Source organism: Mesoplodon bidens (genome assembly GCF_964165515.1).
Source record: "Mesoplodon bidens genome assembly, chromosome: 6".
NCBI classification, from domain to species: domain Eukaryota; kingdom Metazoa; phylum Chordata; class Mammalia; order Artiodactyla; family Ziphiidae; genus Mesoplodon; species Mesoplodon bidens.
In genome coordinates this window covers 10,561,990-10,578,030 of record NC_138162.1, presented here as the reverse complement: position 1 = coordinate 10,578,030, position 16,041 = coordinate 10,561,990, and the positions used below count along the sequence as shown (strand labels likewise).

The window sequence follows — 16,041 nt, the reverse complement described above, 5'->3', positions numbered from 1 at the left end:
ACCAACTCCTCTGCAGAACCCCACCCTTCCTGGGAGGTGGGACTGGGCTGCTGGCTTCATTAAATTACATGTCATGTTGATTCACCCAAACCTAATCCGGGGAGGTGGTTCCTGAAAGACTAGGGTTCTACAGGCCTTGAACTTGGCCTTGGAGTTTTAACTGTGAGACACAATGTACTAAATTTAACAAGTTAAAGAAATATTGACAAACCAAACTATATCAAGTAAATCCACTGCCTCTGGATTGAAGAGCTTTAATCAAAAAGTGTATTGCACCACAAGTGAGTTTTCTACAGCAGTTTTAGATAATACAATCTCCCTGTGTACAACATGGAGGGTGAGATCAAGATCCAATGCTCATATAAAGGACTATATATACTGTCTCTATCACAGAACGTTTTATACAAGTAAAAGTGCATCAAATCACTTAGAACATTTACTCCACTCTTCCTCTTAAAGCTGAAGGAAATTCAACATGCAGGAGGAAAGCCTGATCAGAATGAATCCTCCCTGTGCAACTACAGACTTAGTGAGGGGCCCCACAACCAATGACACCTAAAATTGCCACCGGACGTGGGTGGTGGGTGAGACCAGCTCGAGGGCTGGAGAAGCCACGGGGGAGTCGGGCGGGGCTCCCACGGCTGTGTGGTAGTCGCCTCTAGCAAGCCCTGAACTACCCAATCTTAGGGATTCTTTCCTGGAAGAGCTGGAAGAGCTACCTCCTATTCATCAAAATTGTGGAACAGAAGGGACTCCTGTTTTGTGTCCCCACCAGATAAATGGAAAACAGCATTCTAAACACAGGTCAGGCATCTGCAGGGGGAGCCATAGGAGGAGGTAGGTAACCGGAGAATGGGTCACTTGGATGGCAGAGAGCCCAAGTGGGGATGAGGGTGATGCTGCCCTTGCTTGGTACTTCTAGGTCCACGGAACTGTCTTATGTTAACTGCAAATCCTTGTTTTCCTGTGAGATATACTGTATTTTAACCCTAAACATAGTTGAGAAACATAACTTTACAGCATTGGATAACTGATGATAAATTTAGGAGCTCCAGTTATTCAGTTTTTTATTTAACCAATAAAACTTTCATCAAACTATAACTCAATATATGCTTTCCCTTTAGATTTGATAGTGTGCCTTATCCAGGGCAAGCACGTTCCCTTTTCTTTATAATGATAATGAATACAAGTTTTTATCAGTCAGTTCCAGAACCATTTGCATGCTATCAAGTACTGCAGCCAGCTAGGGGCTGCCTGGTTGCCGTACATGAATGTAGTGTCATCTTAAATATTTGGGGGTAGGGTGACAGGGAGAGACAGTGGCTCCACTTACAAGGCAGTCCACCCTCCAACGTTTTGGTCAAGCCTGGGGAGAGGGACAGCTGCTGCTTCCTTTGAATACAGCAGACTGTCCTTAGCAGTAGAAAATGTGATTAGCATTTGCTCAGTGTTACAACACAGAATTAAGAGCTAAACAAATGAAACACTACCACTGCTTCAGAGGGAAGCAGATGCCAAAGATTGCTAGTGACATTACAAAGGGACAGGGCTCCCAATCTTAGAAATAATTTCCTCCTGATGCTCTGATTTTCCTTTAAGAACACCAGTTAAATGGATTTTATAATGCAGAAGACATGTTTATAATAGCAAGGAACTTTAGCTATAAAAAATAGTTTAAAATGGTTTACCAGCAACCTATCCAAGACAAGTACATTCATTAAAAAGGCAATTGAGTGTATTTGGTACTAAGGATCTTTTTATACATTTATACATTTGCTAGTTTTCTTCAGTAAAATGAGATACTGTCAGAAAGGTGCATATTCATTAATCCACACTGGCCCCAGAGTACCTTAAAGACGGACACATCTAAAGTTCTCGGTGGTCTGAGAAACAACGTGAAATAATGTTTCCTTGGGAGGAAGGGTTAAAAAGCTGCTTCTAACTTCTAACTTCTAACTCATCTGAACCCAAACATACTGAAAGGGAAAGGGAGTTTTTAAAGGCCGGACTCACTGAGTTGGCTCTTCGTGGCAGAACTAGGTGGGTCTGGGCTGCTGGGCACCATTTTGAAGGGCTGTCTACGTCCAGTGTCATCACCACACGATGGATCAGCCGCCTCCTCTCTGACACATGCTGAGGGCTTCAGCTTTAAGTGCTCACCTTGAAAGAGGATTCAGGGGCAGATGGGTGCTGGCCAGAGGTGGGATTTTAGCAGCACTGTGGAAACGTGGGTAGTGCCAGGACCCTCTAGTGACCAGAACAACAGGATCAGCTACCTCCTGAGGTTCTTATCAGTCTGCAGGAGTGGGCCTTTAGTCTTGTAAACAATGTTCAGATGCTTGTACAAAATACTGCAGTTACAGTGATTAAAAACCCACCCAGCCTGGTGTGTCAGTGTTCTTTTCACAGAAAAAGTGTCAGCCCTTGGACGTTCACCCTTGGGTGGTGCCGCCTAGGACCACGGTATCCGAGGGTTGGAGATGGACGGCCGGATGCTGCCCTTGGGAGCTGGCTTGGACCCAAACCACGACATCTGTTTGAAACAGAAAAGGCTCCGGAGATGAGAATCAGGACTAGGTGCGAAGCAGCTGAAAGAGCCCCTCCCTACCCGTGGGCCGCCGCCCCCGCCCTCCACACACCCGGACTCTGGCTGTGAGCAGAGCAGTGAAGACGATGGTTCTGGTAACCAGTGCACGGGGCTGAAAGGCCCATTCTAAAGATGGGAGGGAGACAGGAGAAAAACCTGAGGTGACAAGAACAAGAGTGGAACTTAGGTAATGTTTCCTTAAAATGTTTTCTATTATAGCATTTATGCAGGTACTTTTTGAATATTTTTCATTTTTTAAAAAAGTCTGGGGCTTCCCTGGTGGCGCAGTGGTTAAGAATCCGCCTGCCAATGCAGGGGACACGGGTTCGAGCCCTGGTCCAGGAAGATCCCACGTGCTGCGGAGCAACTAAGCCCGTGCCACAACTACTGAGCCTGTGCTCTAGAGCCTGTGAGCCACAACTGCTGAGCCCGTGTGCTGCAACTACTGAAGCCCGTGTGCCTAGAGCCCATGCTCTGCAACAAGAGAAGCCACCACAATGAGAAGCCCACGCACCGCAACGAAGAGTAGCCCCCGCTCGCTGCAACTAGAGAAAGCCCGCAAGCAGCAACAAAGACCCAATGCAGCCAAAAATAAATAAATAAAATTAAAAAAAGAATTGGGTCAAAGTTTAAAAAAAAAAAAAAAAAAAAAGTCTGGCTGCTGGCCAGACCTGGGGCTGTTGATGAGGTGATACCAATGAAAGTGCTCTGGAGAAGAACACAAGGCCCTGTTAATCAAGTACAGCAGAGACCTGTGGGCACAAAGCATGTCCTCGGTAAATACCACCCGAGTCCAGTTCATCAACCAAAAGCACCTTCCAAGCTAATGATGCAGCTGTGGGCTGGTCTCACCCGCCAGGGCTGGGATGACTGACTACATTTTTTGGAAGGCGGACAGCAGACCAGGAAACCCTACCTTATACTCCAGGGTTTCTTTGAGCATGTTCTCCTCCTCTTGTGAAAAGTTCAGCAACACTGACACAGCTTTTATAAGATGAAAAGCCTGAAACAAAGCAAATTTTGCTGCCATGGGCCTCGGTCAGGGGGCTAAATGGCAGCATCTCCTGGTCCTGCTCCTCCTGTGCACTCTGGGCTTGGTCAGCAAGGACCACGTAGAGGGTGGAGATGGGTATTCTGAGGTCTGCTGGTTCTTTTCCTCCCCCACCTTTTACTTCGGGGACTGGCGAGACCACCAGGACGACCACCACAGCCACCTGCTCTTCGGCAGGAGGCAGGACTGCTGGGCAGATTCAGTTCCCTGGACTCTGGCCTCAGCATCCGACCCACATCTCCTCCCAGGAGCCAGTTCCCTACTCGGCGCCCCCTGCTTGCTGCTCAACCAGCAGGTCAGTGCCTGCTGGAGAAATGACTGAGTGCTCACGGTGGTGGTCAAAGCGGAATGGGGGACGGGAAGAAAGAAATGGATCTGGTGGGAAGCCAGGCAGGGCTTGGACAAATGAACTCAGTACCCAAAGGGCAACTCAAAAGCCCTTTACCTCAGATTCGCGACAGGACATGAATTTTAAAACCACATGTTTGAGGTACTCGAAGTTGATCTCGCGGGCATCAGTCAGGTCAGTGTTATTCGTGACAGAAGGGGCCATGTTTGGCATTTCAGGCCCCGGCTTCTCCCGGACTTCAAAAAGCTCGTTATCGGGTCTGATTTTCTGAAAAACCAATGGAAAGATGCTACATTGAACCCTTCAAAGACAGGTTCGAAAATCCCAGGGGAGATTCACTTGGCCCTGGCTGTGATCACCTGCAGTTCTCTGCCACGCCCTGCACAGAGTAGGGCGAAGAGGGCCCCACCCGCGAAGGAAGCGCCAGCACCTGAAGGAGGCAGGGTGCCAGCTGAGAGGAGGGAGAGAGGTATGTGGGCAAGTTCAGCCATTTCCTTTCCCCGCGTCAGGACTCGTCTCCTGGGGCAGTGAGCACCCAGCCAGGGCAGAGGCGCCGCTCTCCCACGTCTGGGCCTGGCCTCTACCATTCACACACGGCCACACGTCCCCTCACTGACCTCTCAGACAACACACAGGCTCAGAGAAAGAGGGCTCGTGCCGGGGGTCACAGAGCCACTTTCCAGGATCACGTTCAAGGTGGCAGGGCCGCTGTCCCACCAGCCTGACTTCCCAGAGACCTCGTGCAGTCCCCTGGGGGCGGGGGGAGTGTCATCGGGCAGGAGGGCATGGGCAGCGGGGAGAAGGGGGACACTCACCAGCTCCTTCTGCAGAGTCTTCTTGAGTTCCAGCATCCTCTGCTGCATCTGCTTTATGGTCTGAGGCAAAGCCCCACCCCCACAAAAGGCCATTCATTAAACGCACGTTTCACCATCTTTAAAGTGCAAAGGACCACAGAGCAGACAGACAACCCCTTGGGTCCCCATACACCTGTTAGAAGCCCCTGCTTCGTCTCCTGAGGAGCTTGCGCTGCCACACCTGCTGCCTCGGCCTCCCTCCCTCCCCCACGTGCTGAGGCTGTGCACAGCCCTGCTCTCCAGGCCCCGCCGCTGCCGCAGTGCTGTTCCACCCCTCCCGGCCTGGGGCCTCAGGACCGCTTCTGGCGCTCGCCTCCACAGGCGGCCTAGCTAGAAATGCCTCTGCCCAGCGTATTCTGCCCTTCAGAATGATATTTATGTGCTATCATCCCCAAGTACGATACGTGGGCCAAAATTTATGATTCTCATCATCACCACTGATCTCCTGAAATACCATAATAATTTTTAACGCTTATTTTGAACAGTATTAAAGATCGTGGTTTTTCGGCACAACCCATCAACAATGGGTCTTATGACTTTTATTTCTTTATTTTCCTTATTTATTTTTAGTGAGCTTAATTAGTATTATGGGCCTTAAATATAATTACACATTCCATTAACCACCAGAAAGGCTGAACTCTGTTTTCTCAATGAAAAAATTTAATGTGTAATCGACATTACAGGGAAAAAATTTTAAATAAACATTTCTCCAAAATCTCACAACTATATCAAAATGAGTTTTTCCTGTGGACTTCTAGTCCACGTCACCATTCTTGCACCGAGTAGCTAGAATTTTGAACAGTAGTTTTCATTTATCAGAGTTTCCACAGCTTTATAGTTTTGCTAATTATAACTTTTAATGTGACAGTAACTCTAGGGGACGCCCCATGTCTTCTTGTGAAGCTGAGTTACCTTTTTTTTGGCCACATTGCATGGCTTGTGGGACCTGAGTTCCCCGACCAGGGATTGAACCCGGGGCCATGGCAGAGCAAGTGCCAAGTCCTAACCACTGGACCGCCAGGTAACTCCCTGAGCTTCCATTTTCAAACAAAGCTGTAATAAGCTTCGTTGTCTCAAGAGCGGTATGGCCACGGCCCCCTGGGGATGAGACGGCTGGGAAAGCGCCTCCAGCTCCTGTCACACTGCCTGCAACACCCCACTGACAAAATGGTAATGTTTCGTTTCAATCTGTATTCTCTGCTTGACCGTGAAGCTGGGCATTCCCCCAAAAGTACATTTGCTAGTTTATGTTACTTGATTTTCTAGATTTTGACTCATTCATTAACTTATCCAATGAATACAAAGTCTCTACACCAGCCTAGAGGCTGCGGAAACAGCAGGAAAAAAAAAAAGAAAAAACGTCTGCCCTCAGGAGAGGACAGTGTCAATAAGCAAATATACAGTGTATCAGAAGGTATTAAGAGGCCTGGAGAAAAAAGAGCAAGGTGAGGGGACTGGGAGTTCTGTTGGTGAGGGCTGGCAGGATAGCAGGAAGGCCTCACTGACAAAATGACACCATAAAGGAAGTGAGAGTAATTGGGGGAAGGATCTTCCAGACGGAAGGCTCAGCAAGTGCAAAGGCCCTGAGGCGGGAGGGTGCTTGATATTCACAGAAAGGCAAGGCCACTGTGGCTGAGAGGGAATGCTGGGGGAGAGCAGAGGGTGCGGGGAAGGGGGCAGTAAGGAGCCAGACCACAAAGGCTTTGTGGGCCACTGCAAGGACTTTGGCTTTTATGGGGACAGAGAGTCATCAGAGGGCCGGAACAGACAAGTGACAGGGAAACCAATTAGAAGCCCAACACCATCCTCTAGGGAAGGTAGGATGGTCACCGGGTCTCGGGTGGTAGCAGGGGCGGGGATGAGAAGCAGCTCATTCCGCATACAGTTTGAAGGGAGAGCCAAATGGATTCCTTAATGATTTGGATGTTGGTTGTGAAAGAAACAAAGGGGTCAAGGATGACTCCAAGGTTTTCGCCATTTACTGAGATAGGAAAGATGGCAGTAGATGCTAGAGAGCGTGGTCAGTCTGACGTCTGGTTCTGGATGGTTTAACTTTCAGGGGCCTTTCAGACACTGACATAGAGAAATCGGGTAGATACAGCAGTCTACAGAGTTCACAGGAGCCGCCTGGACTCGAGGTATGGATGTGGGGCCAGCAGCACGCAGGATGGGGGAGATGGCCAAGGGTGTGAGTGCAGTTTGGCGAAGCCGTCTGAGGGCTGGACCCGGGACACACAGTGCGCACTCGTCTATATTTTAGACTCTTCATGATAAGAGATCAAGAGCCCGTGTGTGTGTGTGTGTGTGTGTGTGAGAGAAAGGGGGAGATGGGCGGGGGTTGGCCACCTGTCTCCTTTGTTAGAGAGCAATCACACAGTTTGCGGGCGGAATTTCAGGCCAGAGCACTGACTAGCCAGCATATTTAACTTCACAGGACATTTTAAAAACGAGGCTCAAACGAGACCCTGCATTTACAGGTGCAGAGGCCAGGCAGGGTGGGTGGAATCATGACATTCATAAGCCTCTATCAAATACCAGAAAATTTACAGGAAGCTAACAAACAGTTTCGTTTCATCCCCCAACCCCCCCCCCCCACACACACACAAAACCACTGAAAGGCAGGTATCACCGCTCTCATTCCACAGCTCTGGAAAAAAGTGCAGAGGTAAGGTGACTGGTCATAGGACCTAGCTGGCGATGGCAGAGGGGGCTGGGGACACTGAGACCTGCCACTGTTCCAGCTCTAATACTCCGATACCATCTCAGGTGGGGGTCTGGGAGGAGACTGCGCGAGGTGAAAGGAAGAGGGGCCGTGCAGGAGGTAAGCAGAAGAAGAGAAGCAGGAAGAAGCCCTTGTGATGGAAGAGGTAACACCTCCCCCAAGAGGGGCCCAGGGGCATCAGCACAACTCTTGAAGAACGGACTGCATGGTTTTAGGCACAAGGACAGGGAAAGGGACATAAACAGCTGAGGTAGAGTGTCCTCACCTTATTTTTCTCTAGAAGTTGCTGCTCCAAGTCCTGTTTTTCCTTCTGTAGCTGCCCTAGATCCATGGCGGTCCCCATCTCACCATTTGGTATCCCCTCTGCAGCCGGAAGCTGGTACGCGGGGTCCTGCCTGGCCCTCGAGGTCACCTACAGGGTGGTGGCAGCACAGGACATGGTCAAGCTAAGCCACGGATCCCTAGGGAAGGGGCCCAGACTCATTCCAAAGGTGACGACTGACGTGCTCCACCAGGCAGCTGGCCAGGAACCAGACTTAAACTATGGCAACCCCGTCACAGAGCCTGCTGGGGGGACAATAAACTCTCCACGCAAGGAGCCTGCTGGGAAGGAAGGGCTTCAACACCTGAACACGGACAGGTGTCGTCACATCAGATGGGCTCCCCAACACGCACAACCCCTCGCGGCGAGGCGCCCCCCGTTGGAGAGGAAGCCGAGGCGCAGGGCGGCGGCTCAGGCGGGACTTACGTGAGGCTCGCTGACCGAGGGCACCACGCCCTGCTCCGGGCGCCGCAGCCTCAGCAGGTCCTCCCGCGCGGCGGCCGCCGCCGACTCCTCGGCCCTCAGGCCCCTCAGGGCCTCCAGCTCACTCTGCAGCTGGCGCATCTGCAGCAGGGCGGAGTCGTGACCTAGGCCGGGCAGAGGGGAGGCGAGAGCCGTCACTGGGCCACCTCCGGGCAGGGGTCCGGGCAGGAACGGGTGAGAAGGCCCAGCCTTGGCGGACTCCTCACCTTTCTTCAGCTGGAGAATCTCCTGCTCTTGCTGGAGAATCACTTCAGTTTTTTCCTGCAGACTCCGCTCCTTCTCACCTTCTATGGCGATCAGGTTAGCAGCCTCGGAGAGAAAAACCAACACGAGAGAAGGCTGGTAGCAATAATCCCATCTTCCCTAAAGGAGTCTCCACTTTTCCACTGCCAGGGTCCTCCACGAATCCCTCCCTGAAGGCCACAGCCTAGAACATTCCCCAAGCTAACCTCTGCTCCTATAAACATGCACAAATCAGTTCTCCTCGGCAGGGGCCCTGCACAGGGGCAATCACCCTCACTGCCCCTCTGGCCTGTAGTGGGCCTACCAGAGACATGGCCATTCTGCCCAGCCTTCCTATAAGCTGTCAAAACCGTAACTTCCACGTCCTGAGGGCCTGTGATGTGCCCAGCATTTGATACAGATGACCTCATTATCGTATTCTTGAAGGTATGATTATCATAGCGTCTTTTCAGAGGCAACTCAGACAGATCTGTTAAGGACCGAACAAAGACCTAGAGCCAGTTACCTAGATCTGGGGCCTGACTCTTGAGTGTGTCCTCAAAGGAAGGCTTTTCCCACCCTTGCTGCTGAGAGCTCAACTGTATGTGGTCTCTGGGGCCTGCAGCCAGTCGTGGCCCACCTCACAGAATTAGAGCCCAGTAGTACTTGGTTCTGGACTTTTCCCCAGGTGATGTTTATCACATTAACTATCGAAATTTTAAAAGGCCATCCTATGGGGTGAGGGTTTCTTTCTAAAATCTTTCTCCCACCTTCCTAGAGACGTCAGGGGAATCAAGCAGCTGACGACACTCCTGAGACCTGTGTCCACCCTCTGCCCTGGAGAGACCAGGAGGTAGGTTGGTCCTGCCTGGGACTGAGGTGGAGGCATCACAGGGGGCCTACCTGTTGCTGGAACTCTTCCCTTTGCTTCCGCACCTCCTCCAGGGCTTGAGCCATTGCCACACTCACAATTTCTCTTTGGCTCCATTCTTCCTACAATCCGGAAAATGGGTAGGAGATTGAGTCCAGAACCTCAGTTCACCTTTTTTTAGCTGCACACTTCACGTGACGCCCACAGAGGGAGGGCCGTCTTGCAGGGCCAGACGAACGTGTTTCCTGCTTCCCAAGGTTCCCAGGCTACTCTTTTGCTGCACTGCCTTCTGTTTGCCTCTGAGAACTGTTCCTGTGGACAACCCACCAACCTCTGGGAACAGGCACACCGTGGAAGGTCGGTCGTCCCATGAACACACCAGCTAGTACTCAGGCCAAAGGCTAGGGGATCTAGACTCAAAGAGGTGGTCTAGTGAAATCAACGCAGAACAAGAAGACTCAGGCTGACATGAATGGAGTAGCAGACTGGAACAATCTGGTTACAGAAATGATAATAAGCAATTACTGAATTTTAATACAGGAAATGTCACAAATTCATCAAAATCATCCATATTACAGGAGAGAAAACTGAGGCTCTGAGAGGTTAAATAATTGCCTGAGGTCCTAGAGCTAGTAAGTGGCATGGCCACGTTTTAAGCCAGAGTCTGAGCTGAGCCAAGCCTTTGGCTGCTACACTCTACCACCCAGTCTTTTCTACCACAAGCAGGGCTGCCCCACTGCGTCCCCCCGCCAGAGCACAGGGACTCCCTCCTGACAAACACATCAGTCCTCTTCACTGAGGCTGACGCCGGGCTCACTGATCAACCCCCAGATGAATAATATGACTTCTCAGGTGCCTGCACACTGGTCAGGGATGTCTGCTGTTTATGTCTACCCAGAATCACCCCTTTTGGTGGGGGGATAAGAGCCTCATCACTGCTATTCCCCACTCCCACCCCAAAATTCTACATGGTTCTGGTAGGGCTACCAATAATGATGTCCCCATTTTGTGGCTACAAGAATAAGCATGTGATTCGGGCCTGGTCAATCAGAGTAAATCATCCCCTTGGCCAACTTGATTTGTCCAAAGGATGGCTCTGTCACCCAAGATGAACCAATCAAGTCCCTTTTTATATCAGAATCCTCTTTTATATGGTGAAGCTGAGAGGGAGATGCCCTCTTTCCCCTGGGGTTGCTAAGTTGGAATGATACCAGCTTGGAGCTGCTGAGGTGATGTCCTCCCAACCTCTAGGACACAGTCTACATCATCGAGAAAAGCAAGGATGAATTGGGTGACTGACAGGGCAAGAGACAGCATGACACAGGCAGAGAAGAGATCTGAGGCCCCAGGTTCCAGTCGGACAAGTCTTTCTGGTTCAGTGAACTACTCAACTCCTCCTACGATATCTCCTTTTCCACTTCCACCAGTCCAGGTGGGTTAATGGATGGAGACGTCAGCCTCATGGCCAGTGCCATTCCGGTTCCTACTGGGGAGCTGTCAGAATTGACCTTCCGTGAGTCCACCTCTAGTAGACAAGGAAAATTGGTGCAGGAACTCAAGAGGCTGACAGTGGGACCTTGAACTACCCCAGACAATCCCCTTCATCGGGAGAAGCTCTGTTGGTACAGGAGAAGGAGCAAGAGATCTCAGGCTGAGTGGAGCTATGAAACCCTGGCCCTGCAAGCCCAGGTGGACCAGGTGACAGGAATGTCGTGCCTGCACAGGAGCCTTTTCTGGGGAAGTTTAGAAGAGATGCTATGACTGCTGATGTCTTAAAGAGGACAGCTGGCAGGCTGTGAGCGAGAAGGCAGGAAGCATGCCAGGAACTGTACTTGGTACTTTTCATCCATGGTCATGCTTGATCCCCAGGGTAATCCTCTTGAGGTCAAGGGTTATCATCTTCAGTTTGAAAAAAGGAAACCGGATTCCCGCAAGCATCAGCTAGTGAGGGGCCAGGGTGACACCCAGAACTGAGTCTACGTGGTTCTAGAGTCTCAGCTACTGCCACAGAGCCACACACGATCCAGGATTTGAGACTGACCGGCATAGCTCAGGTTCACTGCAGAAGCCAGCAGGCTACCCATGAGCACAGCCCTCTGCACCTGGGAATGATTTCCCCCGAGGGCTGTTTTGAAAAATATGGATACGAACAAACAAACAAAAAAAAAGTGTGCACCTAAAAATAGTGCTTCAAAATACCAGAAGCAAAGACTGACAGAACTAAAGGGAGAAAGAGACAAATCCATGATTATAGCTGAAGAGCTAGCCCCCCTCTCAGTAAGTGATGGAACAAATATACCAGAAAAGAAAAAAAAAAAAAATAGAAGACCTACAGAAGATTTGAGCAATACTATTAACGAACTTGATCTAATTAGCGTTTATAGAACGCTCTCCTTACTAGCAGAATATATATTCTTTTCAAGTGCACTGAAAATATTTACCAAGATAGACTATAGGTTGAGTCATAAAACAAGTCTAAATAAATATCAAAGAACTGAAATCATTTAGAATATTATCTGACTATAATGGTATTAAACTAGAAATCCAAGATATCGAGAAAATTCGCTCAAACGTTTGAAAATTAACCACACTTCTAAATAGCCTGTGTGTGCTAGTTTTAAAGTTATGGCCTCAGCCCACACCCACCCTTTCATATTCTGCTTTGTGATGCTGTGCCTGGGAATCTGCAAACCCTATTTCTCCAGGTCGGGCTCCATATTCATATACATACTCATCTCTGCCAACAGGGGGAGCTCCAGGGAGACTGGAAGGCAGGAGGAGGGAGAAAGACTTGCTCCTTTCCGTCAGCTTCCAGTTTCTGTGAGCCATGCTGCTTGGCCCTGGCAGCTGCAATTTCTGCCCAAAGCAGCATCTGCATCCACTCTGCAGTCTTCCCGACACTTGCGGCTGAATTCTTTCACTGCCCTATCCCCCAACAAACACACCAGCACCAACTGTACAGAGCCCCCTCCTCACAGGTCTGAGTTTCAAATCTGTGGGGCTCCTCTTCTTAATTCCTAAATAATTCCAACATCTTCACTTTGTTCCCTTAGTCCTAGGGTTGGAAGCTGTGTCCTGCAGTTGCTGCTACCTTCATGGTATCTTTTAACTGTTTCAGTGCTAGATTAAAAACTTTACATTAGAACACAAATTCTCATTCACATAACTGGGGTAGTTCCTCTCTCCTGCCTGGACCGTGAATCACATGCTGTGGGGCAGATTTTCTGTTGCTTCTTGTGCACATACTTGCAATACTCACTGCCCTCCATTCTTCCCTCTACATCTTCCATACTTCTATCTAGAACGTTCCTTCACCTGAAAGATGCTCTTCAGTACTTCCTTTAATGCAAGTCTGTTAGTGCCTAATTCTTTGTGTTTTATTGGTTTTCTTTAGTGCTACTACAATGCTGTGTCTGGGTATGGATTTTAAAATTTATCCTGTTTGGATTTGTAAGGATGCTTATACCTGTACCTGTGACTTGAGAGCTTTCATCAGTTTGAAAAATTCTCAGCCATTATCTCTTTAATGATTGCTTCTGTCTCATTTTTTTTCATTTCCTCTGGGCTTCTACTGACACATGATAAAACATCTCACAGTACCCTGTATGTCTTTTATCTCCTCTTTTCTGCATTTTATTCTGCCCTTTCTTCCATTTCACTGCTTCTCTCTTTAGTTCTAATCTGCTGTTAAGCTCATTCATTGTTTTTTAAACAGCTTTACTGAAGTATAATTGGCAAATAATAAACTGCACATATTTAAAGTATGCAACTGATGAATTATGCTGAAACCATCACCAAAATTAAAATAGTGAAAATATCCATTACCCCAAAAAAGTTTCCTCATGCCCTTTTGTAATCTGCATTTTTACTTTCAGCTACTGCATTTTTCAGTTTTGGAATTCTAATTTGATTCCTTTTCTTTTTAAAAACAATTTATTTATTTATTTTTGGCTGCATTGGGTCTTCACTGCTGCATGCAGGTTTTCTCTAGTTGCGACGAGTGGGGGCTACTCTTCGTTGCAGTGTGCGGGCTTCTCATTGTGGTGGCTTCTCTTGTTGCAGAGCACGGGCTCTAGGCGTGCAGGATTCAGCAATTGTGGCATGTGGGCTCAGCAGCTGTGGCACATGGGCTTCAGCAGTTGTGGCTTGTGGGCTCTAGAGCGCAGGCTCAGTAGTTGTGGTGCACGGGCTTAGTTGCTCCTCAGCATGTGGTATCTTCCCAGATCAGGGATCGAACCCGTGTCCCCTGCATTGGCAGGTGGATTTGTAACCACTGCGCCACCAGGGAAACCCTAATTAGGTTCCTTTTCAAAACTACTGTCTTCTATTATAATTTCCAAATCTCTGCTGAAATGTTCAATTTTGTCTTTTATATCCTTAAACGGAGTATGCACAGTAATATCTGAGCCTCCTAAAAGGTCTTCCTGCTTCTGTACTTGCCTCCTTTACAGAACATTCTCCACATACAGCCAGAGTAATCCTTTTACTACAAAACTTCTCACGTCACTCCTCTGCTTAAAACCTCCAACTGCTTCCCCAATGACCTTCTATCATCCACCGCTCTCCCCCAGGCCACGGAGTGGCAGCTACAGTGGCCTTTCTGCTGTTCTCTGAACAAACCAAGCTTTTCTCTGCCTGAGGGTGCTTCTCTTTGCTATTTCTTCTGTCTGGAATATTCCTTCCCCAAAAAATCACATTGCTGTCCCCTTCTCGTTATTCAGACCTTTTGCTCAAATCTCACTGACACTCTCCCTCGCCTCCATATATATACATTTTCTTAATTTTTTAATTTAATATTATTTATTTTTTTATACAGCAGGTTCTTATTAGTCATCAATTTTATACACATCAGTATATACATGTCAATCCCAATCTCCCAATTCATCACAGCATCCCCCCCACACATGGCTTTCCTCCCTTGGTGTCCATACGCTTGTTCTCTACATCTGTGTCTCTATTTCTGCCCTGCAAACTGGTTCATCTGTACCATTTTTCTAGGTTCCACATATATGCGTTAATATACGATATTTGTTTTTCTCTTTCTGACTTACTTCACTCTGTATGACAGTCTCTAGATCCATCCACATCTCAACAAATGACCCAGTTTCGTTCCTTTTTATGGTTGAGTAATATTCCATTGTATATATGTACCACAACTTCTTTATCCATTCGTCTGTCAATGGGCATTTAGGTTGCTTCCATGACCTGGCTATTGTAAATAGTGTTGCAATGAACATTGGGGTGCATGTGTCTTTTTGAATTGTGGTTTTCTCTACATATATGCCCAGTAGTGGGATTGCTGGATCATATGGTAATTCTATTTTTAGCTTTTTAAGGAACCTCCATACTGTTCTCCATAGTGGCTGTATCAATTTACATTCCCACCAACAGTGCAAGAGGGTTCCCATTTCTCCACACCCTCTCCAGCATTTGTTGTTTGTAGATTTTCTGATGAAGCCCATTCTAACTGGTGTGAGGTGATACCTCATTGCAGTTTTGATTTGCATTTCTCTAATAATTAGTGATGTTGAGCAGCTTTTCATGTGCTTCTTGGCCAGCTGTATGTTTTCTTTGGAGAAATGTCTATTTAGGTCTTCTGCCCATTTTTGGATTGGGTTGTTTTTTTAAAATTGAACTGCATGAGCTGTTTATATACCTTGGAGATTAATCCTTTGTCCGTTGATTCGTCTGCGAATATTTTCTCCCATTCTGAGGGCTGTCTTTTCATCTTGTTTATGGTTTCCTTTGCTGTGCAAAAGCTTTTAACTTTCATTAGGTCCCATTTGTTTATTTTTGTTTTTACATTACTCTAGGAGGTGGATCAAAAAAGATCTTGCTGTGATTTATGTCAAAGAGTGTTCTTCCTATGTTTTCCTCTAAGAGTTTTATAGTGTCCGGTCTTACATTTAGGTCTCTAATCCATTTTGAGTTTATTTTTGTGTATGGTGTTAGGGAGTGTTCTAATTTCATTCTTTTACATGTAGCTGTCCAGTTTTCCCAGCACCACTTGTAGAAAAGACTGTCTTTTCTCCATTGTATATCCTTGCCTCCTTTGTCATAGATTAGTTGACCATAGGTGCATGGGTTTAGCTCTGGGCTTTCTATCTTGTTCATTGATCTATGTTTCTGTTTTTGTGCCAGTACCATATTGTCTTGATTACTGTAGCTTTGTAGTATAGTCTGAAGTCAGGGAGTCTGATTCCTCCAGCTCCATTTTTTTCCCTCAAGACTGCTTTGGCTATTCGGGGTCTTTTGTATCTCCATACAAATTTTAAGATTTTTTTGTTCTAATTCCATAAAAAATGTCACTGGTAATTTGATAGGGATTGCATTGAATCTGTAGATTGCTTTGGGTAGTACAGTCATTTTCACAATATTGATTCTTCCAATCCAAGAACATGGTATATCTCTCCATCTGTTGGTATCATCTTTAATTTCTTTCATCAGTGTCTTATAGTTTTCTGCATACAGGTCTTTTGTCTCCCTAGGTAGGAGAGTTGCATGGTAAATGGGAGTGTTTCCTTAATTTCTCTTTCAGAATTTTCATCATTAGTGTATAGGAATGCAAGAGATTCCTGTG

The 16,041-nt window shown here is 47.7% G+C and overlaps 1 protein-coding gene across 11 annotated transcripts in view; it reads right to left on the bottom strand.

The window, feature by feature from the left end:
* Positions 1 to 220: 220 nt before the first annotated feature.
* Positions 221 to 16,041, bottom strand: part of GOLGA1 (golgin A1) — a 54,115-nt gene continuing 38,294 nt past the window's right edge. For 10 of the 11 annotated variants that reach the window (XM_081236916.1, XM_081236910.1, XM_081236907.1 and 7 more), the window contains 8 exons: positions 9,494 to 9,583; positions 8,575 to 8,677; positions 8,312 to 8,472; positions 7,829 to 7,975; positions 4,803 to 4,862; positions 4,084 to 4,254; positions 3,504 to 3,590; positions 221 to 2,533 (listed from right to left, as the gene is read on the bottom strand). In XM_081236916.1, the coding sequence (XP_081093042.1) occupies positions 2,453 to 2,533; positions 3,504 to 3,590; positions 4,084 to 4,254; positions 4,803 to 4,862; positions 7,829 to 7,975; positions 8,312 to 8,472; positions 8,575 to 8,677; positions 9,494 to 9,583 (900 nt within the window). In that variant the 3' untranslated portion in view covers positions 221 to 2,452. Of the gene's footprint in view, positions 2,534 to 2,557; positions 2,744 to 3,503; positions 3,591 to 4,083; positions 4,255 to 4,802; positions 4,863 to 7,828; positions 7,976 to 8,311; positions 8,473 to 8,574; positions 8,678 to 9,493; positions 9,584 to 16,041 lie in introns of those variants that run through there. The other variant, XM_081236915.1, reaches the window with a different exon arrangement.